Source organism: Gavialis gangeticus, unplaced genomic scaffold (assembly GCF_001723915.1).
Source record: "Gavialis gangeticus isolate Ggan-Ray unplaced genomic scaffold, GavGan_comp1, whole genome shotgun sequence".
Taxonomy (NCBI): Eukaryota; Metazoa; Chordata; order Crocodylia; family Gavialidae; genus Gavialis; species Gavialis gangeticus.
Window position 1 is genome coordinate 7,298,769 of NW_017728993.1, and position 19,345 is coordinate 7,318,113.

Sequence of the window (19,345 nt, forward strand, 5' to 3'; positions counted from 1 at the left end):
GTGGAAAGAGATCTCAGAGTCCTAGTCTATGCAGAAATGAGCACGAGTTGCCAGTATGACGAGGTAATAAGCAAGGCTAACCGCACTCTTTCTTGAATCAGGAGCATCACGAGCAGGTCTAGGGATGTGATAATTCCCCTCTATGCAGCATTGGTGAGGCTGCAGATGGAGTACTGTGTCCAGTTTTGGGCGCCGCACTTCAAGAGGGATGTGGATAACTTTGAGAGGGTTCAGAGGAGGGCTGCTTGTATGATTGAGTGTTTTTAGCAATAACAACGGTGGAAGACCAGGACCAATTTTATTATTTTTCATCATGAAGATTCCTTTTGAAAGCTAGTGATCATTTTATAAGTTTCCTTTCCTTCCATTGAAACAGTATTTCTACATATGCCATTGGTTGAGAGGTAGTTGTTATTGTGTGACTGATGAGTGACTATAGGTTGGGAGATGTTGACTCAATCTGAACTTCTGCTGTCTTAATTCTCTTTCTGGTTCAGACTGACTTTGAAAGCAGAACTTTTGGCTTGAGGAATACCCTTTAAAACAACAAGTCTGATTTAAAACACCCCTGACCCACCCACTCTTCTCCCTAATGGGGAATCTTGAATACATTAGTCCTACAGGCAAATCCACAGCTTCTGATGGACTCACCCCACCCCAATCTTGGCAAGTTGGCAAAAGTTGCAGCTTTGCCAGCCAGTCTCAGAGGTGCCAAGAATCTGCATTGCTTGTTACTACAATGGGAACTGTGGGTACCTAGTCAGTCTAAAATTTAGGCCACTCACCTCTATTAACTATTTAAACTTCCCCATCACTTTTGTGGGATACCCCAGCTACAGAGAATCCTGCAGTAGTCCACTTAACAAAGATAATTCATACACTTCTCTGCAATGGGCCCCAAATCTGTTTCTCAGTTACCTGGTCCAAGAAAGATTAGATTTAGACTTCAAAAGTCATATATGCTCCACGGTATGACTGAGTGTGATCACTTCATATTAGAGTGGCCAGACAGTCCCTGTGTCCTCTATTGATAGAAAACTAGATACCTTTATGTCCATAATCCCAACATAAAGGCACCAGGTCAACAGAGGACAGAGTAGCAGAAAACCAGGATGTCCTCCATGATGGCCACCCTACTTGCTATTGCAAGTATCATGCATTGAGACATAGATGGTCAGACCAGTGGTTCACCAAAGCAGTTAGTCAAAGGTTCAAGGGGTAGCTAGGTTCAACCCTGAGGGTCAGAGTCCAAGCCAGGGCTGAAATACTAAGCAGGGCAAAATTTGGGAGCCAGCCAGGTCAGGTACCTTTGAGAGCTGAGTTCCAGCACTTCAAGACATGAGGCAGAGATGAAAGTCCATGTAAGGTCAGCAAAAGGTGATCAGGTCTAGACACAGCATACAAGAACTATAAAAGCCTTACTATCCATACAGCTTCACTAGGAAACAGGAAGCCTTATGTAGGTGGGAGGATCCAGTCAGGGCCAAGAGTCCCACCCCGGCAAGGACTGGTGGTGGGAAGCCTTTCCCAGTCACGGCCCCGTTCCTTATTGTTCTGCCTTTCTGTGTGAGCTGTGGCCTAAAGGAGGACTGAGCTAGTACTTGATCCCTAAGGTCAGAGGTTTGAGACAAGGTCTTAACAGTAGCCCATAAAAAGAGTGGGTTTTTGTTCCCCTCTAGTGGTAGATACCTAGCGTCCAGCACTTAAGATACCTGCCATCTATTTGAGGTATTCCAGTGGCTCATGCTTTTAATGTGAAGGCATTACAAAAATAACACAACCATGTTTGGCTTGAATTCTTACAGAGTCAAGCTGCTTTGTATGAGTTTGGTCAGTTGTTCAAAACCCAATTGCTTTTTGAACAACTGGACTTTTTTTCAAAAAGGACTTTTTGGCCATGGCTGTGGCGGCACTACTGTGAAAGTGTGACTGGATTGGGGTAGTGAGATTTGGGGTTTGGACCCCTGCTGCCTGTGATGTAGTGACACGACCATATGCAGGAGCAGTGGCAGAAAAAGGCTGCCTGTGCCAGCTTTGATGGTCATTGTTGAACTCCCCCCAGCCTGTCCTGGCATTATATTTGACTAGTAGCAATTATTCATAATAGGAAGGCTGAGTTCTCCAGCCCTTTGGCATTGACTGTTATGGCCAGTTTCAGTGTTTCCCACCGAGTAGCTGGATTTATTTAAATTTGAATGAGAGTATACTAAATCTTATATATTTTATCTGTACCTATACCAAATTGTTATAATAATGACAGTAAATATTCTTAACAAAGATAAATGTGGAAGACAATGTCTAGAAAGTGGATTTTAGAAAATTTTACTTGATTTTTCTACCAGGACACGCTTTAAAAAGATGAATTCCTGATACTGAAAGCAAGATCAGGAAGACTGTGTAATAAATAGTAGGTTATTGAGTAGACATTGATTGTTTGATCATCCCCAGAAGTTTATTGTAAGTGAAACAGCACTTACGGTTGTTCAGTATTCCTGGAATTGCTACTATAATTGGCAACAGGAGTTATGACTTAAGTATAACCGAAAAGCAGTATGCAGAAAAAATAGTTCTGACTTACAGTATTTTCAAGAAAGCATTGGCTTTGTTTCCCCCTTCCCCTTTAAACTTGAAGTACATTTTTATTTCATGGCTTTAGAAACTTTTAATAAAAAATAGTGTGCACCAATTTTAAGGGACCTTTAAATAAAAGGAGTATTTTAATTGATTAAACTGTAGATCTTAAAATGCTTTAATCTTCTGAATTTAAATGCAAGAATAATGGTCACCTCTGTATCCCAGTAATCCTGTTCTCTGTTGTTTCCTGCCTCCCCATCAGCTCTTTATAAAAGCTCTGATTGGCATGAAAGTGGTGCAAATGAAAGAAACATGTAGTTACTTGAGAATATGTGCATGAATTGTTTATATTGTGATAATACTAAATGTGCTACTCCCTTCCCCGTCACCAAAAAAAACTTGCTCAAAGCTACACCCTCCGTGGTCCTAAGCAGCAATCAATAAAGGCCATATTGCTTCAGCAATATTATCTTTTAACTCAAATGTGGGTTTAGGAGACAAAGGACACAAATGGAGGAGTCTTCATGTGGCCATCCCTGTATTAGTGGCAAATGGTTCCCAGGCTAGTTGTATTGCTGTCCTTTCTCTGTTATCTACTTGGACATACCCCAGACCTTGGCCATAACTTATACTGGAGGGCAGTTCCACAGTTTGCCTACTCAAAGCATACAGCCTTCTCTGTACGTGCAGTTACCACTGCGCTAGGTCTAAGTGGGACTGGGCTTCCCAAGGCTTGGCCTTTGGGAAAGCATCTGAATACAGTGACACAAAAAATCAACAAAACAAATCACTCATTATTCTATTCAAGAACGTAACCCACAGAGAGACAAGGGGTAAACCAAGAGTGTCCCACGTGTATTACTTTACATTTGTTCACTCTTTCTCCCTTAGTTCATCCCTAAGCTCCTCCTTCTCTACAGGACCAGTCTTTTAATCACAGTCTTGTACATTATAGACCAGGGGTCAGCAACATTTTGGCCAGTGCCAAAAACACCCCACTCAGTGTATCAGGGGCAGGCCGCAGGGGAACTGTGAGGGGCCTGATCCTCATTGCTGGAGGTGACTGCACGCGCGCTTCTGGGTGGATGGCAGGGGAAGGGCCAGAGTTGCACTGCTCCAGCCCCTTCCCTGCTCTATGGCCTGATGCGCATGTGCAGTTGCCGCCAGCATGGAGCTGGTGCTGGGGCTCTGGAGCCTGGTGCAGATGTTTGCAGCCTGCCTGCTTCCTGCTGCAGCTGCCAAGAGCCTGGGCCAGCTGTGGCAGACATGTGGAAGTCTGCGAACTGCTTCACCAGGCTCCAGAGCCTCAGCTGGGCTCTGTGGTGGCAGCAGGTACACACGCACCTCCGGGCGGACAGCCCTGTATAGTTTTTTGCAGCTTCCTGGCTGCAGGATAGCTGCTGTCAGCCACAGAGCCTGAGCTGCTTGCATCAGGGTTTGCAGGCTCCTGGTCATTTGCTGCAAGCAGCCTGGACTCTGGGGCCAGTGGCAACTGCCTAGAGCCTGGGCTGGCTGTGGCGTGCCAAGCAAAATGGCCTCTCATGCCATGCTCTGGCACACGTGCTGTGAGTTGGCGACCCTTGTTATAGACTAACAGAAATAAATTCAGCTAAATTAAATTAAATTAAATTCACTTAGTCTATAAGGTGTAATGCTAACCTGCCTTCTGCTTGACTTCAGACTAACATAACTAACTACCACTGTCTTCTCAGTCCTATCACCAGCATTAGGATCGTGGAATCCCTCATTAAGGGATGCTGCTTAACTAGGTCAAGAGTGCTCAAACCCTGCACCATGTCATCCCCATGAGTCCATGGGGAACCCTGTGGGTCACGGCTTTGTGTACTAGGATTGGGTGCACAGGGTGACATGGGGCCCAATCCTGGCACTCAAGGTGGTACAGGGCCTGAGGAGCCTGATCCTAGTGTGTGAGTCTGACTGGAGGTGGCACAGGGCCCATGAGCTCAATCTTGCCACATGGGACTGGGCAGAGGTGGCATGTGGCCCCAGAGGTGGATCCTGGCACTCAGATGCAGGTGGTGTGGGGCCCTTAGAGCCCAATCCCCATGCACAGGACCGGGCACAGATGATGCAGGGCACTCTAAGCCTAATCCTCATGCATGGGACTGAGCAGGGATGGCAGGGGCCCTCCAGAGCCTGATCCCCATACGTGGGCACAAGGTTCCTGAAACCTGATTCCGGGACACGGGGTTGGTACAGAGCCCCAGGCCTCAATCCTGGTGGGCAGGCATGCAGTCTGACCCAGGTCATCTGGCCCACCTTGCCAAAAGGCTGAGCACGGCTTATCTAGGTCATTGTTTTATCTTTCTCTCTAGTTGCTTCAATAATACCTTTATGGCCTCTTTTGATTTTACTCTGTCTTCCTGCCTTGCTGTACAACATCAACACACTGAACAGAGAAAACGGTTGTATATAATATTCAGAAAAAGGTAACATGGACATATTCCTAGTTTGTCACAGTGCAATTGTAATAAACAGGAGACTTCTCTGAGGTTGAAGAGGGTCTGAATTGTTTTGCAGAGCAACTCCAAAATACTTGAGTCACCCTTGGAGATTTCCACAAGGGAAAAAAACTCTTGGATTGTTTGCAGTACTTTAGGGACAGTGTGGAGCTCATATAAAGTTTACAAACAATGAAGATTTTTGAAGTGTAGTTCTGATACTTTAGGCAGTAGGCAAATGTGCTAGCCCCTTCCCAGTCACAAAAGGCTTGCTTAGAACAAAGCCCCCAAGGGTCGCAAGCAGCAATCAGTTCCTTGCTGAATGAGATTCTTCAGTTAATAAATATCATCATCACAGCTGACATTCACTTACTTGAGTTGCTTCTTGTATACTGCACAGCCTGTATAAAGCTTTGGACCTTTTAACATTTTTGCTTGTTGCAAATCACTTCTCGATTTAGGGGTTCAGTTCTAGTTGAACCCTTGTGCACCAAGATGACTGGCTACCCCTCTTCACAGGAACAGCGCTAGCGGTGCTGGTTAGCTCTAGTGCAGTGGTCACCAGATTTTGGAGCCTCTTGGAGTTGATCTGAGACTGGGGTTGGGGGCTGAGTGCCTGTGTGCATACACACGAGCACCCCAGCTGGAGGAGGGAAGCGGCAGGGGCTAGATCGAGGCCCCACGGTGAGGGACAGTGCCGCAGAGGCAGGAGCAGGAATAAGTTGAGTGGGGCCCTGGTTGGGTGGGACTTACCTTCTGGGGAGGCACGCCCCCAGATACTTTTTTCTTGATCTGCCCTCCCTTCCCACAGACTTGCCTGCTGGGGGGGCGGGGGGGGGCGCATGGCACACGGTCGATCTTGGGTTGCTTGTAAATGCCAACAGTGACCTCCTACTTGAAAAGGTTGGAGACCGCTGCTCTTGTATAACTGGGCCTTAGTCTTGGTTTCATCTAAACCCCCAAGACATTTTTTTGCCTGTTCTACAAAGGTTGCTGTGATTTGGGCACCAGTCTAGCAGCTCTTTCCCTTTTACCTCTTTCCACTCTGCTTGCTTTGGTGCCATTCATACTGCACAGCTGAATTTTGTTGAAGAGCAGTTTCTGATGTCTGTAGGCTGTTCTGTGCCTTCAGAGCCAAAAAGAGAACTGAGGGAGGAAAACTGCAGGGACTGAAGTGGGGAAGGCTAGAGAGAATAAGGACTGGAAGTATACAAAGGAGGTAAAGGAGGAGGAAGGGGAGAAAGACAGGTGGGGAAAACTTGAGAAGCTTCTCAGTTTAGCACTAAGTTGAAAGTACGGGGGTGGGGAGGAGGGGAAGTGAGCGAGCAGAGGGGAAAGTGAAAAAGCACAGAAAGGAAGGAAAAAAAATTAAGAACACCTTAAAGGATAAAGAGTGAATGTAGAGGAGGGTTGGGGAGGAGGAGGAGTTGAAATGTGATGGGAAGATCAAAAACAGCTGAATATCTAGCTTTAAAAATAAGGGGGTGGTACATAAGAGACCATGCTGCAGCAATATTACATTTCAGGGCAGGGACTGAATGGAGATCATGAAGTACAGTGTGGGTAGTACTGCAGAACAAATAATAAAATAGAAGAGGCAGTGTCTCCTGGCTCGTTGTTTGATAGAATAGTTACACTTCATGTACCCACAGCTCAAGTGTGAGTGTAGCTGCATGGAAGACGCAAAAAACATTCCCAGGAGTTTGTTGCATCTGTATGAGATGGGATTTTTTTTGAAGGGCCTGATCCAAAATTGTATGGAGTTTGTGGTTGGATTTCTGTGTTGCAATTGGCTTTGGATCAGACTGCATATTCTTATATTTTGTGGCTTGTCAAATGTCTCAGAACAGCTTCCGTTTGAGAGCTGACATTACTTCTTTTTGTTCTCAGCCAGGTTGAATTGTTTTTCGAAAGCGTGACAACAATCATTCTAGCTGTGTTGGAGGACCAGACATTCAGATAAATGCAGGTATGTTTTTGATAGAATATGTAGAGATTCTGGGTTGTTTTTAATCTTTCAACTCTAATTGAATTAGAGTTTAGTAAAACTACTCCTTACGCTTTCTCTCTCCTATAATGACATATGAACTCTACCACTACTTGTCTCTCTGAGCATTGTATATAGTACAGGGTGCCATTCCTTTGGGATCAACCTGTTCATCAAGTACATACTTGAAAATCTTAAGGTCATTGCATTAAAGATTCCTAAATAAGTAGTTTGCTTGTGGGAGGAGTTGGGATATACCCCCTTTAGTCTGATAACTGGCTTTTAATATATACTGAATTGATAGAGAAAGTCTAATTCTTGCAGGTTACAAACTCTCTCCCTCTCTATATTATCTGTAACATCCCCGCAGATCAGTATTTCTCAGCTGGTGGTCTGCAGTTGACACAAGGTAAACAGGGTATTTTGAGGTGTCCAAAAGTACTGCAGTTCTAAAATCAAAGAAAATAAAATTTCTAGAATAATTTAGAGTTGGCCAAAACTGGAGTACAGAAGGTTGTGGGAGAGGAGCATTGCTACCAGTGATGCATTATTTTAGTTTTCCTTATACTCACTGTAAGAGGATGTTACGAATACTTTACTTTTCATAAGGTGATGTGGGTTCTAATCTGAGGAGACTGGGAATCATTGTTCAAGCCTTTGTTATATTAAATACTCCATTTATGTGAAGACTATTTTAATAGATTTCACCAATATTAGGCCTGAAATGAAACTTCTGTTTTAAACGACAACCTTAGACCTGAATTGTGCAGTTTCAAACCACCTCCAATTATGATTACATGTAATCTGATTTTTGTACTTAAAAAAAACAAACAAACAAACAAACTTGGGGAGGGGATACTTTAATGTGCAAAAATGTGGCCAAAATAAACAATTTGCTACTTTACTGAACATGAGGGGTAAACCATATAATGGCATTATTAGGGAACCACTTTTCAGAACACAACTGATTTTAAATTTTTAGGGTTTGAGAGCTTCAGTGGGAATTGTAGTGCGTAGCTATACTGCAGACACTATCTTCTGAAATGAATTCAAACTCTTTATTACATTTTCCTGTGATTTTTATTTTTCTCCAAATCCAGTATCTAAATGTAAAAGAAGATTGCAAAGCCATGGCTTTCTGTGCAAAAATGAGAAACTCGAAAAAGAGCGAAGTAAGCACAGAAGTTCAAGAGCAGGGATTGGAAATACTATTCTATTTGCAAGATAAGCCTCCTATTCGCCACATCAGTGGCGAGTATACAGCAGAAGACCTCTGCTTTGAAGCTGCTCAGGAGTGCTGTGAGTATTGCGTTAGTTTGGCTGTGTTCAAAATTATATTGCCAAAGTGTTTCAGAAATAAGTGCATCCCTCATTGGGCATGGATCAGACCTTGCAGAAATACCTTATGTTGGATCTGAGTTAGTGGGGAATCTCTTTGCGGGACTTCTAAAGTTCTTAGCTTGCTCATGGGAAGGTGGAATGAGACATTCTTCTACAGAAGAGTTGGAGAGTCTGTTTCCAGAACCCAGAGTTTTTAGGTGTTTGGTGAGAAGGTGCCAACCCCACTCCGGCCCTTTCACTGCATTTTTTCAGTTTGAAGGGGAACAGGATTGCGGTATTTGTGGGCAAAACCACCGTTTCCTATTCTCTTCAGTATTTATCCTGTCTTGCAACTTAATTTGTTTTCCTTTGTCATCTTGTACTTCCATACATTTAATTATGACCAGGGATCCTGGTTTTCTCTGTGTAAAAAAAATTCCAAATTCTCTGGTTAAAAAGAACCCCCAAGTTCCCTGATTTAAAAAACCTCAAATCCATGTTTTTCCACTATTAAAATGAAATGCCATTTATATACATATATACAACTGTCTTCCAGATAAAGTGTCACTAGGAAGCACTTCATAGTTATTCCTGTTCCTCTTTGATGCAGCTTAGGTTGATTTGTAGTGCTATGACAATGTTGACAATGCTATGACCCATTTTTATGGTACTTTAAAGCACTAAAAATGCTATGTCTGTCCATGTCCAGAATTACTTTTCTGTTGGTGATATGCTGTGAATACACCTAGAGTGTACTGTCGTGTGCAAGAAGCTGTGGATACTCTAACTCACATTCTGAGAGATTAGACAGCTTCTTCCCTATGAAGACAACTTCCCCTGTTTTGTTGTTTGGTTATGCTTTGAAATGGGAAAGTTTCTCCTTGAAATACAAACTTATAAATAACAATTGAAGGTTTTGTTGGAAAATATTTTGGCGGATTACCAAAACAGTGACACCATGTTATACTTCCCTGTGACTCAGCTGAAGGAGTTGAGCCTTTCACAGAGATCTTGTCTTCTCACTTTCCCTGTTTATGTTCTTTTGACTAAGTATTTAGCAGAAGTTGCAGATTTGTTGGAATCTGACAGGCTGTGCCATGAGCACTACTGCTATGACCTCAAACTTGCAACCTCTGGGCTGTCAACCATGCACTTTAATGCCCATACCACCCCAGCTACTGTTTTCTCACTGTGGGAGTCTGACATGTTTTACTACAACAAGAGAAAGAAACAGAGTTGTGAAAAGTCTTGCTAAAATTCCCCTAATATCATGAATTGCGGAAAGTTCAGCTGAGACTTTAGCTTGTTAGGCCGCTGTCCCTGGAGTTGAATTCTGCCAACAAAATCTGGGGAAATCAAGATGTGTATTACCAATGTTAAAAAAAATCTGAAAGATAATGTTTAAAAATCTTTATACATCATGTGCAATGTCTGTGCTTCTCAGTTCCTTTTTAATTAAGGTGATTGCACTTCCCGAGTCTCAAAATGGAGCAACCCAAAAAGTGTTTTTGTGGGGGGTACTTAGCACTTCCTTCTTAAAGGTCCTCTGGCATCCTACAGTACTCTACTTCTCCCTTCTCTGGTCTGCTAAATACACCAAATAGCTAGGGGTAAGCTTGGGGGCAGAGGGGAGAAGAACTGAAAGATGCCAGAGGATCAGAAACCCCCCACATCTCTCTGCCTGGCTGGAGAGAACTGCCACCATGACGTTCTTACTGAAAATGGAACAAAAGGATGAAGAAGCTGATGGGACACTGAGGACAAGTGTTTAAAAACAGATCTGTTTCAGCAAAAACAGGGTATATTGTAACCTTACACCACCAGCAAAATTGGGGTGGGGGGGATCAGCCTTAGACACCGATTTGTGGGGGTGCAAGAACGGTGGCCAAAGAAAAGGGGGGTTGGGGTGCATGGCACCCTCCTCTAGCTATGCCCATGCCCTATTCTTAATCATCCCCTCTCTGTCTCCTCCCCAACCCCCATGCCTCTCCATAATGCAGATATTAGTTATTTTACTTCATCAGTGTATTTTTGGTGGGTGATTAGCAAGGCCATAAATTTCTTTCTTTCTGTTCAATAGGTATATCTCCATTGTGCCACAATCTTTTTGCGCTGTTTGAAGAAAGTAAGAGACTCTGGTATGCACCAAACCATGTCTTCAAGATAGAGGAGAAAACAGCTCTCCGGCTTCATTATCGCATGAGGTAAGTGTGATGGCTGAAAGATGGGATTCTTTAAGTACACCAGTATATGGGTCTTTCCAAGAACTGGGTGGCTACTGTTACACGTCATACTGCACTCATGTGACAAACCAAATAACAATCCACCCTACACATCAACCGAGTGACTAATGAGAGAGGCTGTGTATTCTTTTATGACATCTTTCAGAAACTCTGAGAACACTAGAAAACCCCAGGAACTCAAAACCACAACATTATTGGTCACTGGTCTAAATAAAAATGAACAATTAAACAATGTTGAGAACCACTGTTTCATCATAGCGATCATCTCATCGTAGCCTACGTTTCAAGATGCAGTATTGTCATCTAGAGAACAAGCTATCACTTCAGGAATAATTTTTCTAGATTCTTTGGGCATTTTCACATTTTCCTAAGGTGACACTTAGAGTTGGGTCCCTGTTTACTCTAGGAGGCAGATCTCCAAGCATATATTCTTTATCAGGCACCGCTGCTGTCATTAAAGTATAAAATAAAAATCCGTGGGATTTGGTGCAAGATCTGAGGCAGAATTTTTAAAAGTGAATCTTAATTTGTGTACACACCATTTCACAAATCTAAAGTACCTGATTGTGAATTTTGATGTGCAAATGCTGGTGAAAGAAGGAACATGTACAAGCCTCAGTTGTCCCAAGAATAATTTATAGAAGCAAGCTTTTTCCCTGGGTGGGTAGAATATAGTATATATGGCTCTTGTGCAACCACAAATGGAGGCCAGGACAAAACTGCTTTGAAACTTTGAGCCTTGAGGTTTGAGAGATTACAATCCTGATTTAACACATTACATCAGAGTTGCTTTTCTGCTTAGAGAAGCATGAAAGCAAGGCAATGATTAGTTAGGAAAATAAATATTGATAAGTCAACAAAAACACATAGCTTTCCACAATGCTACAGTGATTGCAGGGTTGTTGGTTGTAGCCATGTTGGTCTAAGGACATAGGCAGGCAAGATTCTCTGGGCAGATGTGATATCTTTTGTTAGACCAGCTAAATAGTTGTGAAAAAGTTCTTTGCAAGCATTCAGGTGCAAACACCCTTCTTCAGGCAGAATCTCACAATGCCTCAAGATGGGTGTTTGTGCCCGAAAGCTTGCAAAAAACTTTTCTCCAACTATTTAGCTGGTCTAATAAAAGATGTCACGGTGATTGCAGTAACCTTTTGCCTCTAATTGTTATACATAATCTGGTCCGTTTCTTTCATTTAGCTAATTTTAATATGAAGTAATCTTAGGTTTAAACAGCTGTGATTAAGTGCAGTAGATTAATACCAGACTATAATGGAATTGAGTGACCTGACTGGCTGAGAGAAGCTCAAGGGAATCTAATGGCCTCTGATGGAATATTAGTTGCTTTTATTTGCTTCTGGAGGACAGTCAGGTCAATAGCATCCGAGAAAACATCATGTTTTTTCTGATTACATTGAAAACTAAGAGGCATTTTCCCCTGATACTGTCTATAAGAGACAAAACTACCATGGCAAAAGCATTAAAGGAGAACATATACATAAAATCAGACATAAAAAAAAAAAGAATGCAGTTGTGGGAATTTGAATCCTTGGCTCAAAGCATCATGCTTTTTTTAAAACTGACTACATTCCATGAATAAATTCAAAAGTCCTAAAAATAATATTCCACATACACAGTGTTGTTGTGCTTTTGCTTTGAGTCAGTGAGGAAAATACCACAATTACAACTTTTCATTTCTGTTGCATACTCCCAGCAGGAACAGATGCACTGCCTGTTGTTAGGATTACTCTAGATTCATTTTTTCTAATAAAGCAAACTGAAAACAAAACACCATGGAAATGTCATCAAATGGTACCATCATGGCACTTCAGTGATTTGTGGGCAGAGCTGAAACCTATGGATCTACAGAACTCTGCCACTACAGCTAGAGCTATGGACAGTTGTCATGTGTGGATAAGGGATACTGAAGAGATAAAACTGGTAATCGTTTGCTGACAGCGGAGTACTGGTGAGATTCAAAGATCTTAAGGTTCCTTTCCAGGCTCTGTGTCTTTCCAGCGGGCACAGATATCTTTCCATTCCCCACAAGCTTCCTTCCACTTTCATCCATAGTTTCTGCCCTTTGCAGTCCTTTCCCTTGCTCTCCTCTGGCTCCTTGTCCTAGTTCCAGCCTGCTTATGTAGCTGTTCCTACACACTACGTTTTTCAGTCTAGTCTTCTTGTCTGCGAAGTCCTAGTCTCATCCCTTAAGACTCACCATCCCACTCCTAGTCTGGTTGTCAGGACACTGCCACTTCTTCCTTTCCCCTCCCCATCTCCTTGTCAGATCTATCTAGTGGTCCTTGGTCATTTTCCTTGCCCAGCCAGATGTAGTCTCTCCCAAATGCTCATTCAGTAATAACCAGTTCTCTGCTTACTGGTGTTCATCCCACTCTGTTTTCCTCTCCAGGTCCTAATTCCAGTTGAATGAGGCCCTGGAAAATGAGATTTTATCCCCATCTCAACCACAGACTTTTTGTGTGATGCTAGACAGGTCACCAATACCAAACTTTTCAGAGGTGGCCTGTAAATTCTTGTTCCTCATTTTTTGGGAGTCCGACTGAGATCTTGGATCCTGATTTGCATAAATGCTGGCCATAGCTGCAATAGAAACCAGTGTGGGCTGTGCTTTGAACATAAAAATCAGGCCATAGGTATTTGTGTACCTCTGTACCTCAGTTCCCTATCTATAAATTGGGGTTAATATGCACTCATCTTGAGAGTGGTATGAAAATAAATTCATTAATGCTTGTGAAGCATTTGGATGCCAGGATGATGTGCCATAGAAAAGGCCCATGCAGTGATGAAGAACTCTGCCTTCACAGAGTGTTTGAATAGTGTGTAGTACATAAATTTGAGGGCTGTGAATGGAAAATTAAGAACAAAAAGTACCATGTAAGTGCTCATTAAGTAAGCACTGTGTATTAAAGATTGTGTCATAATACACACAAGGGCCCCATCCACACGTGGTATGGACATTTGGTTCCCTGGGGACAACTAGCAGTGGCTCATCTTGCACCACTGCTAGTTGTCCCCAGGGAATGCCTGTGCCATGTGCCCTCTGGTGCATAGCAAGTTACCTTGGGGGTGGTAGGGGCGGCCAAGGATAGCAGAGGGCTGGCCCCAGCAGCCTTACCTGGGGTCCTTAAGGCTCCTGCAGCAGTGATTCTGCCATGCAGGGCCTGACTGGTAGCTGCAGCTTGGTTCAGCTTTTGAGCGGTGTGCACTGCTTGTGTGTGCACTGCTCCACTTTTACTCTCCGCAGGTTTTTTTTGACCTCTGGATATTCAGGGGTCAAAAAAACTCTCCGTGCTGCTCACTTGCAGCTCAGAAAACAACTGAATGTGTAGTATGTGGCGCTGCACACGTCTGCAGTGCCACATACCACACTGGATGCCGGCAAGGGTGGCAGCTCAAGGTTGCCTAGGCCACTTTAATTCTGCCGTTCTCTGCCACTCAATCACTTGATGTTTAAAATACCCTTTTTTTCAGTGTAATATTTCATATGAGTAAGGTATGTGGCCAACACATTTCAGATTCTTTGGCTATTTAGCTACATTCCACCGGTGAAAGATTCAAATTTTATTTCTCATGGCATGCCCTTTTTTCATCAGCTGTCAGTATTCAATGCCCGACATACCCACTGCTGCACTTCAGATCTGTCTTATTTACACATGGTTATATTTTAATAGGCCATTATTTTTTACTATAGACTTCATGAATAAACCCCTTATTTCCTCCACTCAATAAACGTCTACAGCATAAGAAACCACAATATTTTGTAATACCGTGGTTAACTGGTACACAGGATGATGCAGGAGTTGGACTACTCCAGTAGCTAAAAGGAGTCTACTCTTGTTTTTAAAAATGTATCTTTTATTGATTTTTATTTTCACCAAAAGAAATATAAAGTATGTTGCAAAAATAACTATTTTATGAAGTTGACTAAATGAGCAGGCCAACTAGTGTCTGCCCATTGTGTCCTAATGTGTTGCCTTTAGAATACTGGCTACATCCCCAGCTCTGCCACAGACTTACTTAACTTAGGCAGAGACATTTAAGTGACATGCCTGTTTCCATTTGTAAAATTGCAATTAAATGTGCTCTGCCTTCTGGCACTGGTTTGCCTTGCCTGTTTGAATTGTAAACACTTCAGGGAAGGGAGATTCTCTTACTGTGTTTCTGCAATGTCTCACACGAAGAGGCCCTAATTTTGACAGTAGTTTTGAAACTCTGCTGAAATCAGTGCCCTTTTGTCCTTAAAGGAGAAAAGCGATATAACTACTCTGCCCTACACCCCCCACCCTACGCACACGCACACAGAGAGAATATTGTTTGATTCTTTTTAGGCATTTATCAAGGGAAGAAGGGGAAAGAACCTGAAACATAACATAGGAAGTCTCAGCTGTGACAGTTTCTTCTTTAACAATATTGTATTTGCTTTTAGTATACTGAATTATGATGCAGATAATTAAACCACTTTTAATAAAAAGATTTTCTGATTGAAATGTCATTTTCATTCATCACAAAAACTGCTTTGAGCCCCACACATGCAGATATCATTGCAGCATTAGAAGCCAAATTCCATAAGATTTCCCTTCCCCCCCCCCCCTTAATCAGATATGTTTCAGAAAGAATAGCTTTCATCAGTTATTTTTCATCAGTTATATTTTTGGCTCTTGTGTACTATTCACAAGCCTCTGCTGAGTAACTGTCTAAGTTCTTTGCTCTCCTCCCCTCTCCCCCAGCCCCACAGTTTTCTATTATGCCCTTTTGTTTTGTCATGTCAGAAATGAAACTCATTGGCCACATCCTGTGTTTCTTATTGGTGGTGAAGGGCATCTAGTACATTTTGCACATTTGTAAGTTAAGAATCCAGAAGTGAAGTAGTACTTTTTAGAGGTTTTAAAAATTATTTTGTTTTGTGAAAAATGTGTGGTTTTGTTCAGTAGACTGATTTACTGAGCATGTGCCAAAACATTTTCTGCCAAAGCTCTTAGCTTTATTTTAATGTAGCTTTTTGCATATGACCTTTTTTCCCAGATGTGCAGTACTCTCTTATAGTTTACCATGTTGACTTGACCTTTACATATATTAAAGTACCTTTCCTTTCCGCCCTTCAACCACAGAAGTACATTGTAAGTTGACTTACTATGTAGGTTTAGATGGTCACAGTTCTAAAGCCTGTCAAGCTTTTTTCAGATATCCATGAGCATGCTGTATGGCACTCACATTAGCATCAGCTCTCACTCCCTTAGATAACGTTAACTCACATGTAGAGACATGTGAAACAATGGCAAGAGCACCAACGTAACAGTTTAACCAATTCAACTCAGCTTAATGTTGTTAGAGATCATTCTTAGAACTTTGTGCTTGGGTAAGTTTATTATACAAAGTCACTTAGAGTTTTAAAAAGTTATTTCTGTTTGAATTGTTTATCAGGGATCTTCAGAGAGAGTTTAACAGGGGTTAGGACCCTAGTTGCATTCAAAGAAAAAATAGGTCTGGAAGAAACCTTTGGGTATCATATGGTTTAATTCTGTTTAAGGCAGGATCATCTCTGTCTAAACTATTCCAGACAAGTGTTTTTGTATCTTGCACTTAAACTTCCAGTGATGGGGTTTCCAGAGTCTTTCTAGGTTCTCTCCTCCAGTGCTTAGCCACTCTCATATTTAGAAAGTTCTTCCTAATATTAACATTTAACCCAGTGATTCTCAACAAAGGTGCCACTAGATCCTTTTAAGGGTGTTGCACAAAATCAGGTGTATAAACAGCACTGCTGTTAGGCAGTAAGCAGCATGATTCACAAAATAAACCTAGATATTTAAGATAGGAATCTATAGTGTCAAAAACATTCTGGCTTGTTTTGGTCATTCTCAGTTCTTTGCAACAGAAGATTTTTTTCTATTAGTTCCTTTCTTGACTACAGAAAAACGATATTTTCTGAGGGGTGTCTGGAGTATAAGGTGTGTCTTAAGCCAGATCAGTGGTTCTCAGTGTACTCTCCCGTGTTGCAATTTAAACCTATTGCCCAAGTGGATAAAGAAAATAATTCATCATTATCCTCTTTCTGATAACCCCTTTTGCTTTTGAGGACTTCTCAAATCCCTATTCAATCTTCTCATCTCTAGTCTACATCCTTTCAACCTTTCCTTCTGTTCATTAATTTCTGTTAATATATCCTGGCCTTTTTCTCAGGATAGTGTTAATTTATTCAGACCATCATAGCTCCCAGGGAGTTTTCTTCAATACTTCACTTTACATTTGTGTCTAGTTGTTCCTGTGTACTTCCCTCTTCTGAAATTCTTCTTCTTTATTTATTTACAACCATTTTTCGATTTATCAAGCTCACTTTAAATCATAATCCTGTCCTCTGAAATGTGTGCTACCTCACTCATCTTGGTTATCATGTGCAGATTTGCAAAATTAGGTATTCAAATCCAAATCCATTACTAAAGGGTGTTTAAGAGTGATGGATCCACTTGATAACTCCTTCCATTGAGCTGTTGATAACTACTCTGTGAGCATGATTATCCATTTAGTTATCACCCGATTAGTTTAATCTAGCCTGTATTTCCTTAGTTTACTAAAACAACATGATAGAGAAGGATACGTCACATTCCCTGCTTCTTCCTCCCTTCCTCCTAACCCCCATCCACAAAGATATTTACTTTATTACAGAAATAAATTAACTTGGTTAGGCATAACTTGCTCTTATAACAGCCAGTGGGGTTTTAACCGATTAGCCTTGTTATTCTGTAGGGGTACTTTTACACGTGCTCTTGGGGCGGGGGGGGCAGGAGCTGGGACACGCCACTCTTGGAGCCACACCAATTAAAGCGCCACAGCGTCTTGTGTATCAGCGTCCTTGTGCTTCAAAATGGCAGTGGGGGTGCTTGAACTAAAGCTTATTCAACAGGACATATGAAAATGAAGAAGCAGCAAGTTTGCAGATGATACCAAGCTGGGGAGGTGGTAGATACATAGAAGGGTAACGCTAGGATTCAGAGAGACCTTGACAAATTGGAGGATTGGACCAAAAGGAATCTCATGAGGTTCAACAAGGACAAGTGCAAAGTCCTGCACTTAAATTGGAACAATCCCATGCATCAGTACAGGCTGGGAGCTGACTGGCTGGGCAGCAGCTTTGCAGAAAAGGACCTGGGGATGACAGTGGACAAGAAGTTGAATATGAGCCAGCAGTGTGCCCTTATTGTGGAGAAGGCTAACAGCATTCTGGGTTGCATTAATAGGAGTGTTTGTTGCCAGCAGATCAAGGGAAGTGATTCTTCTTCTTTGTTCAGCACTGGTGAGGCCACATCTAGAAGACTGTGTACTACAAAAAGGATTTAGACAAATAGAAGAGAGTCCAATGGAGGGCAGTGAAATTGGTTAGAAAGCTGGGGCAGATGACTTATGAGGAGAGGTTGAGGGAACTGGCCTTATTTAGTTTGCGGAAGAGAAGACTGAGGGGGGATTTAGTAGCAGCCTTTAGCTACCTGAAGTGGGGTTACAAAGAGGACGGAGCTGGACTGTTCTCAGTGGGGGCAAACGACAGAACAAGGAGCAATGGGCTCAAGTTGCAGCAAGTAAAGCTTAGATTAGATATTAGGAAAAGCTTTCTCACAAGGACAATAGAAAAGCACTGGAACAGGTTACTCTACTCCCAGGGGGTTGAGGAATCTCCATCATTGGAGGTTTTTAAGACCTGGCTAGACAAAGCGTTGGCTGGGATGATCTAGTTAGGGATGTTTCTGGCTTGAGCAGGTGGTTGGACTAGATGGCCTCCAGAGGTCCCCTTCCAATCCTAATTTTCTATCATTCAACGAAAGCTGGAATTTCAAGATACCATATGAAGAACTGGATTGGTCTTAGCTCAGACAAGAAGACTAAGAAACAGTGCTAATGGTGAATGCTGGACTTCATGTTGCACAGATATCTGTAAAAGCCTGGCAGTCTTTTTGAACCTTGTCTGTCTAAATCTGTGTGATGAGTTGCAGCCTATTTTACTCACGAGATATCACATCACTGGTTTTAGATCAAAAAAAACTTCATGAGACTGTGGCAAGCACAGGTACCTTAGAATTAGTGTGTGTTTATTTGGTAGGCAGCTTAGGAAAAGACAGAATGCTAAATGATAATGGATAACCTTTATAAACGAGGCATAGGTTGTGAACAACATGAAAATCTCAACTTTTAAAATGTAATTTTTCCACTGGTCCTTTCAATCCAGGATGTTGGACTACTATAATTTTAAAGCCCAGAGTAGAAAGATGGTTTATTTATTCATAGCCACCATTTTATCTGAATAGTTAAAACATGCATCCAAAATAAACATAGCTCTTCCCAATAACTTTAAAGTGCATTACTCTCTCTCTCAAGGTTTTATTTTACCAACTGGCATGGGACAAGTGAAAATGAGCCATCAGTCTGTAGACATACGCCAAAGAAATCAAAGAGTGCTTATGAGAAGAAAATTTTGCCAGATGGAAGCCCAATACTTGATGGACACTCGCTAGAATACCTTTTTGCACAGGTAAGGGATGTACATAAGAGAGCCCCAAGGCATTTCTCCTGGGCTGGAATGGTCATATGAGTCCATAAATATTGTTAAAACAGAATAAACATTGCTGAGAAGTTTTATATAAATTTTTATTCTGATCCCTTTGCGTTCAGATGGGTTTGTTTGGTGTGAAACAGTCTGGTGGAAAATTCCATGCTGTGTTTATTGCACAGGTTATTCTTGTATAGAAAATAATCTG

At 42.1% G+C, this 19,345-nt stretch overlaps 1 protein-coding gene across 1 annotated transcript in view; it reads left to right on the forward strand.

Moving 5' to 3' along the window:
* Positions 1 to 19,345, forward strand: part of JAK1 (Janus kinase 1) — a 110,893-nt gene that overhangs the window by 64,185 nt on the left and 27,363 nt on the right. Inside the window, exons 2-5 of the mRNA XM_019528447.1 lie at positions 6,927 to 7,005; positions 8,124 to 8,322; positions 10,424 to 10,547; positions 18,966 to 19,119. Of these exons, the coding sequence (XP_019383992.1) occupies positions 7,000 to 7,005; positions 8,124 to 8,322; positions 10,424 to 10,547; positions 18,966 to 19,119 (483 nt within the window). The 5' untranslated portion in view covers positions 6,927 to 6,999. The remainder of the gene's footprint in view (positions 1 to 6,926; positions 7,006 to 8,123; positions 8,323 to 10,423; positions 10,548 to 18,965; positions 19,120 to 19,345) is intronic.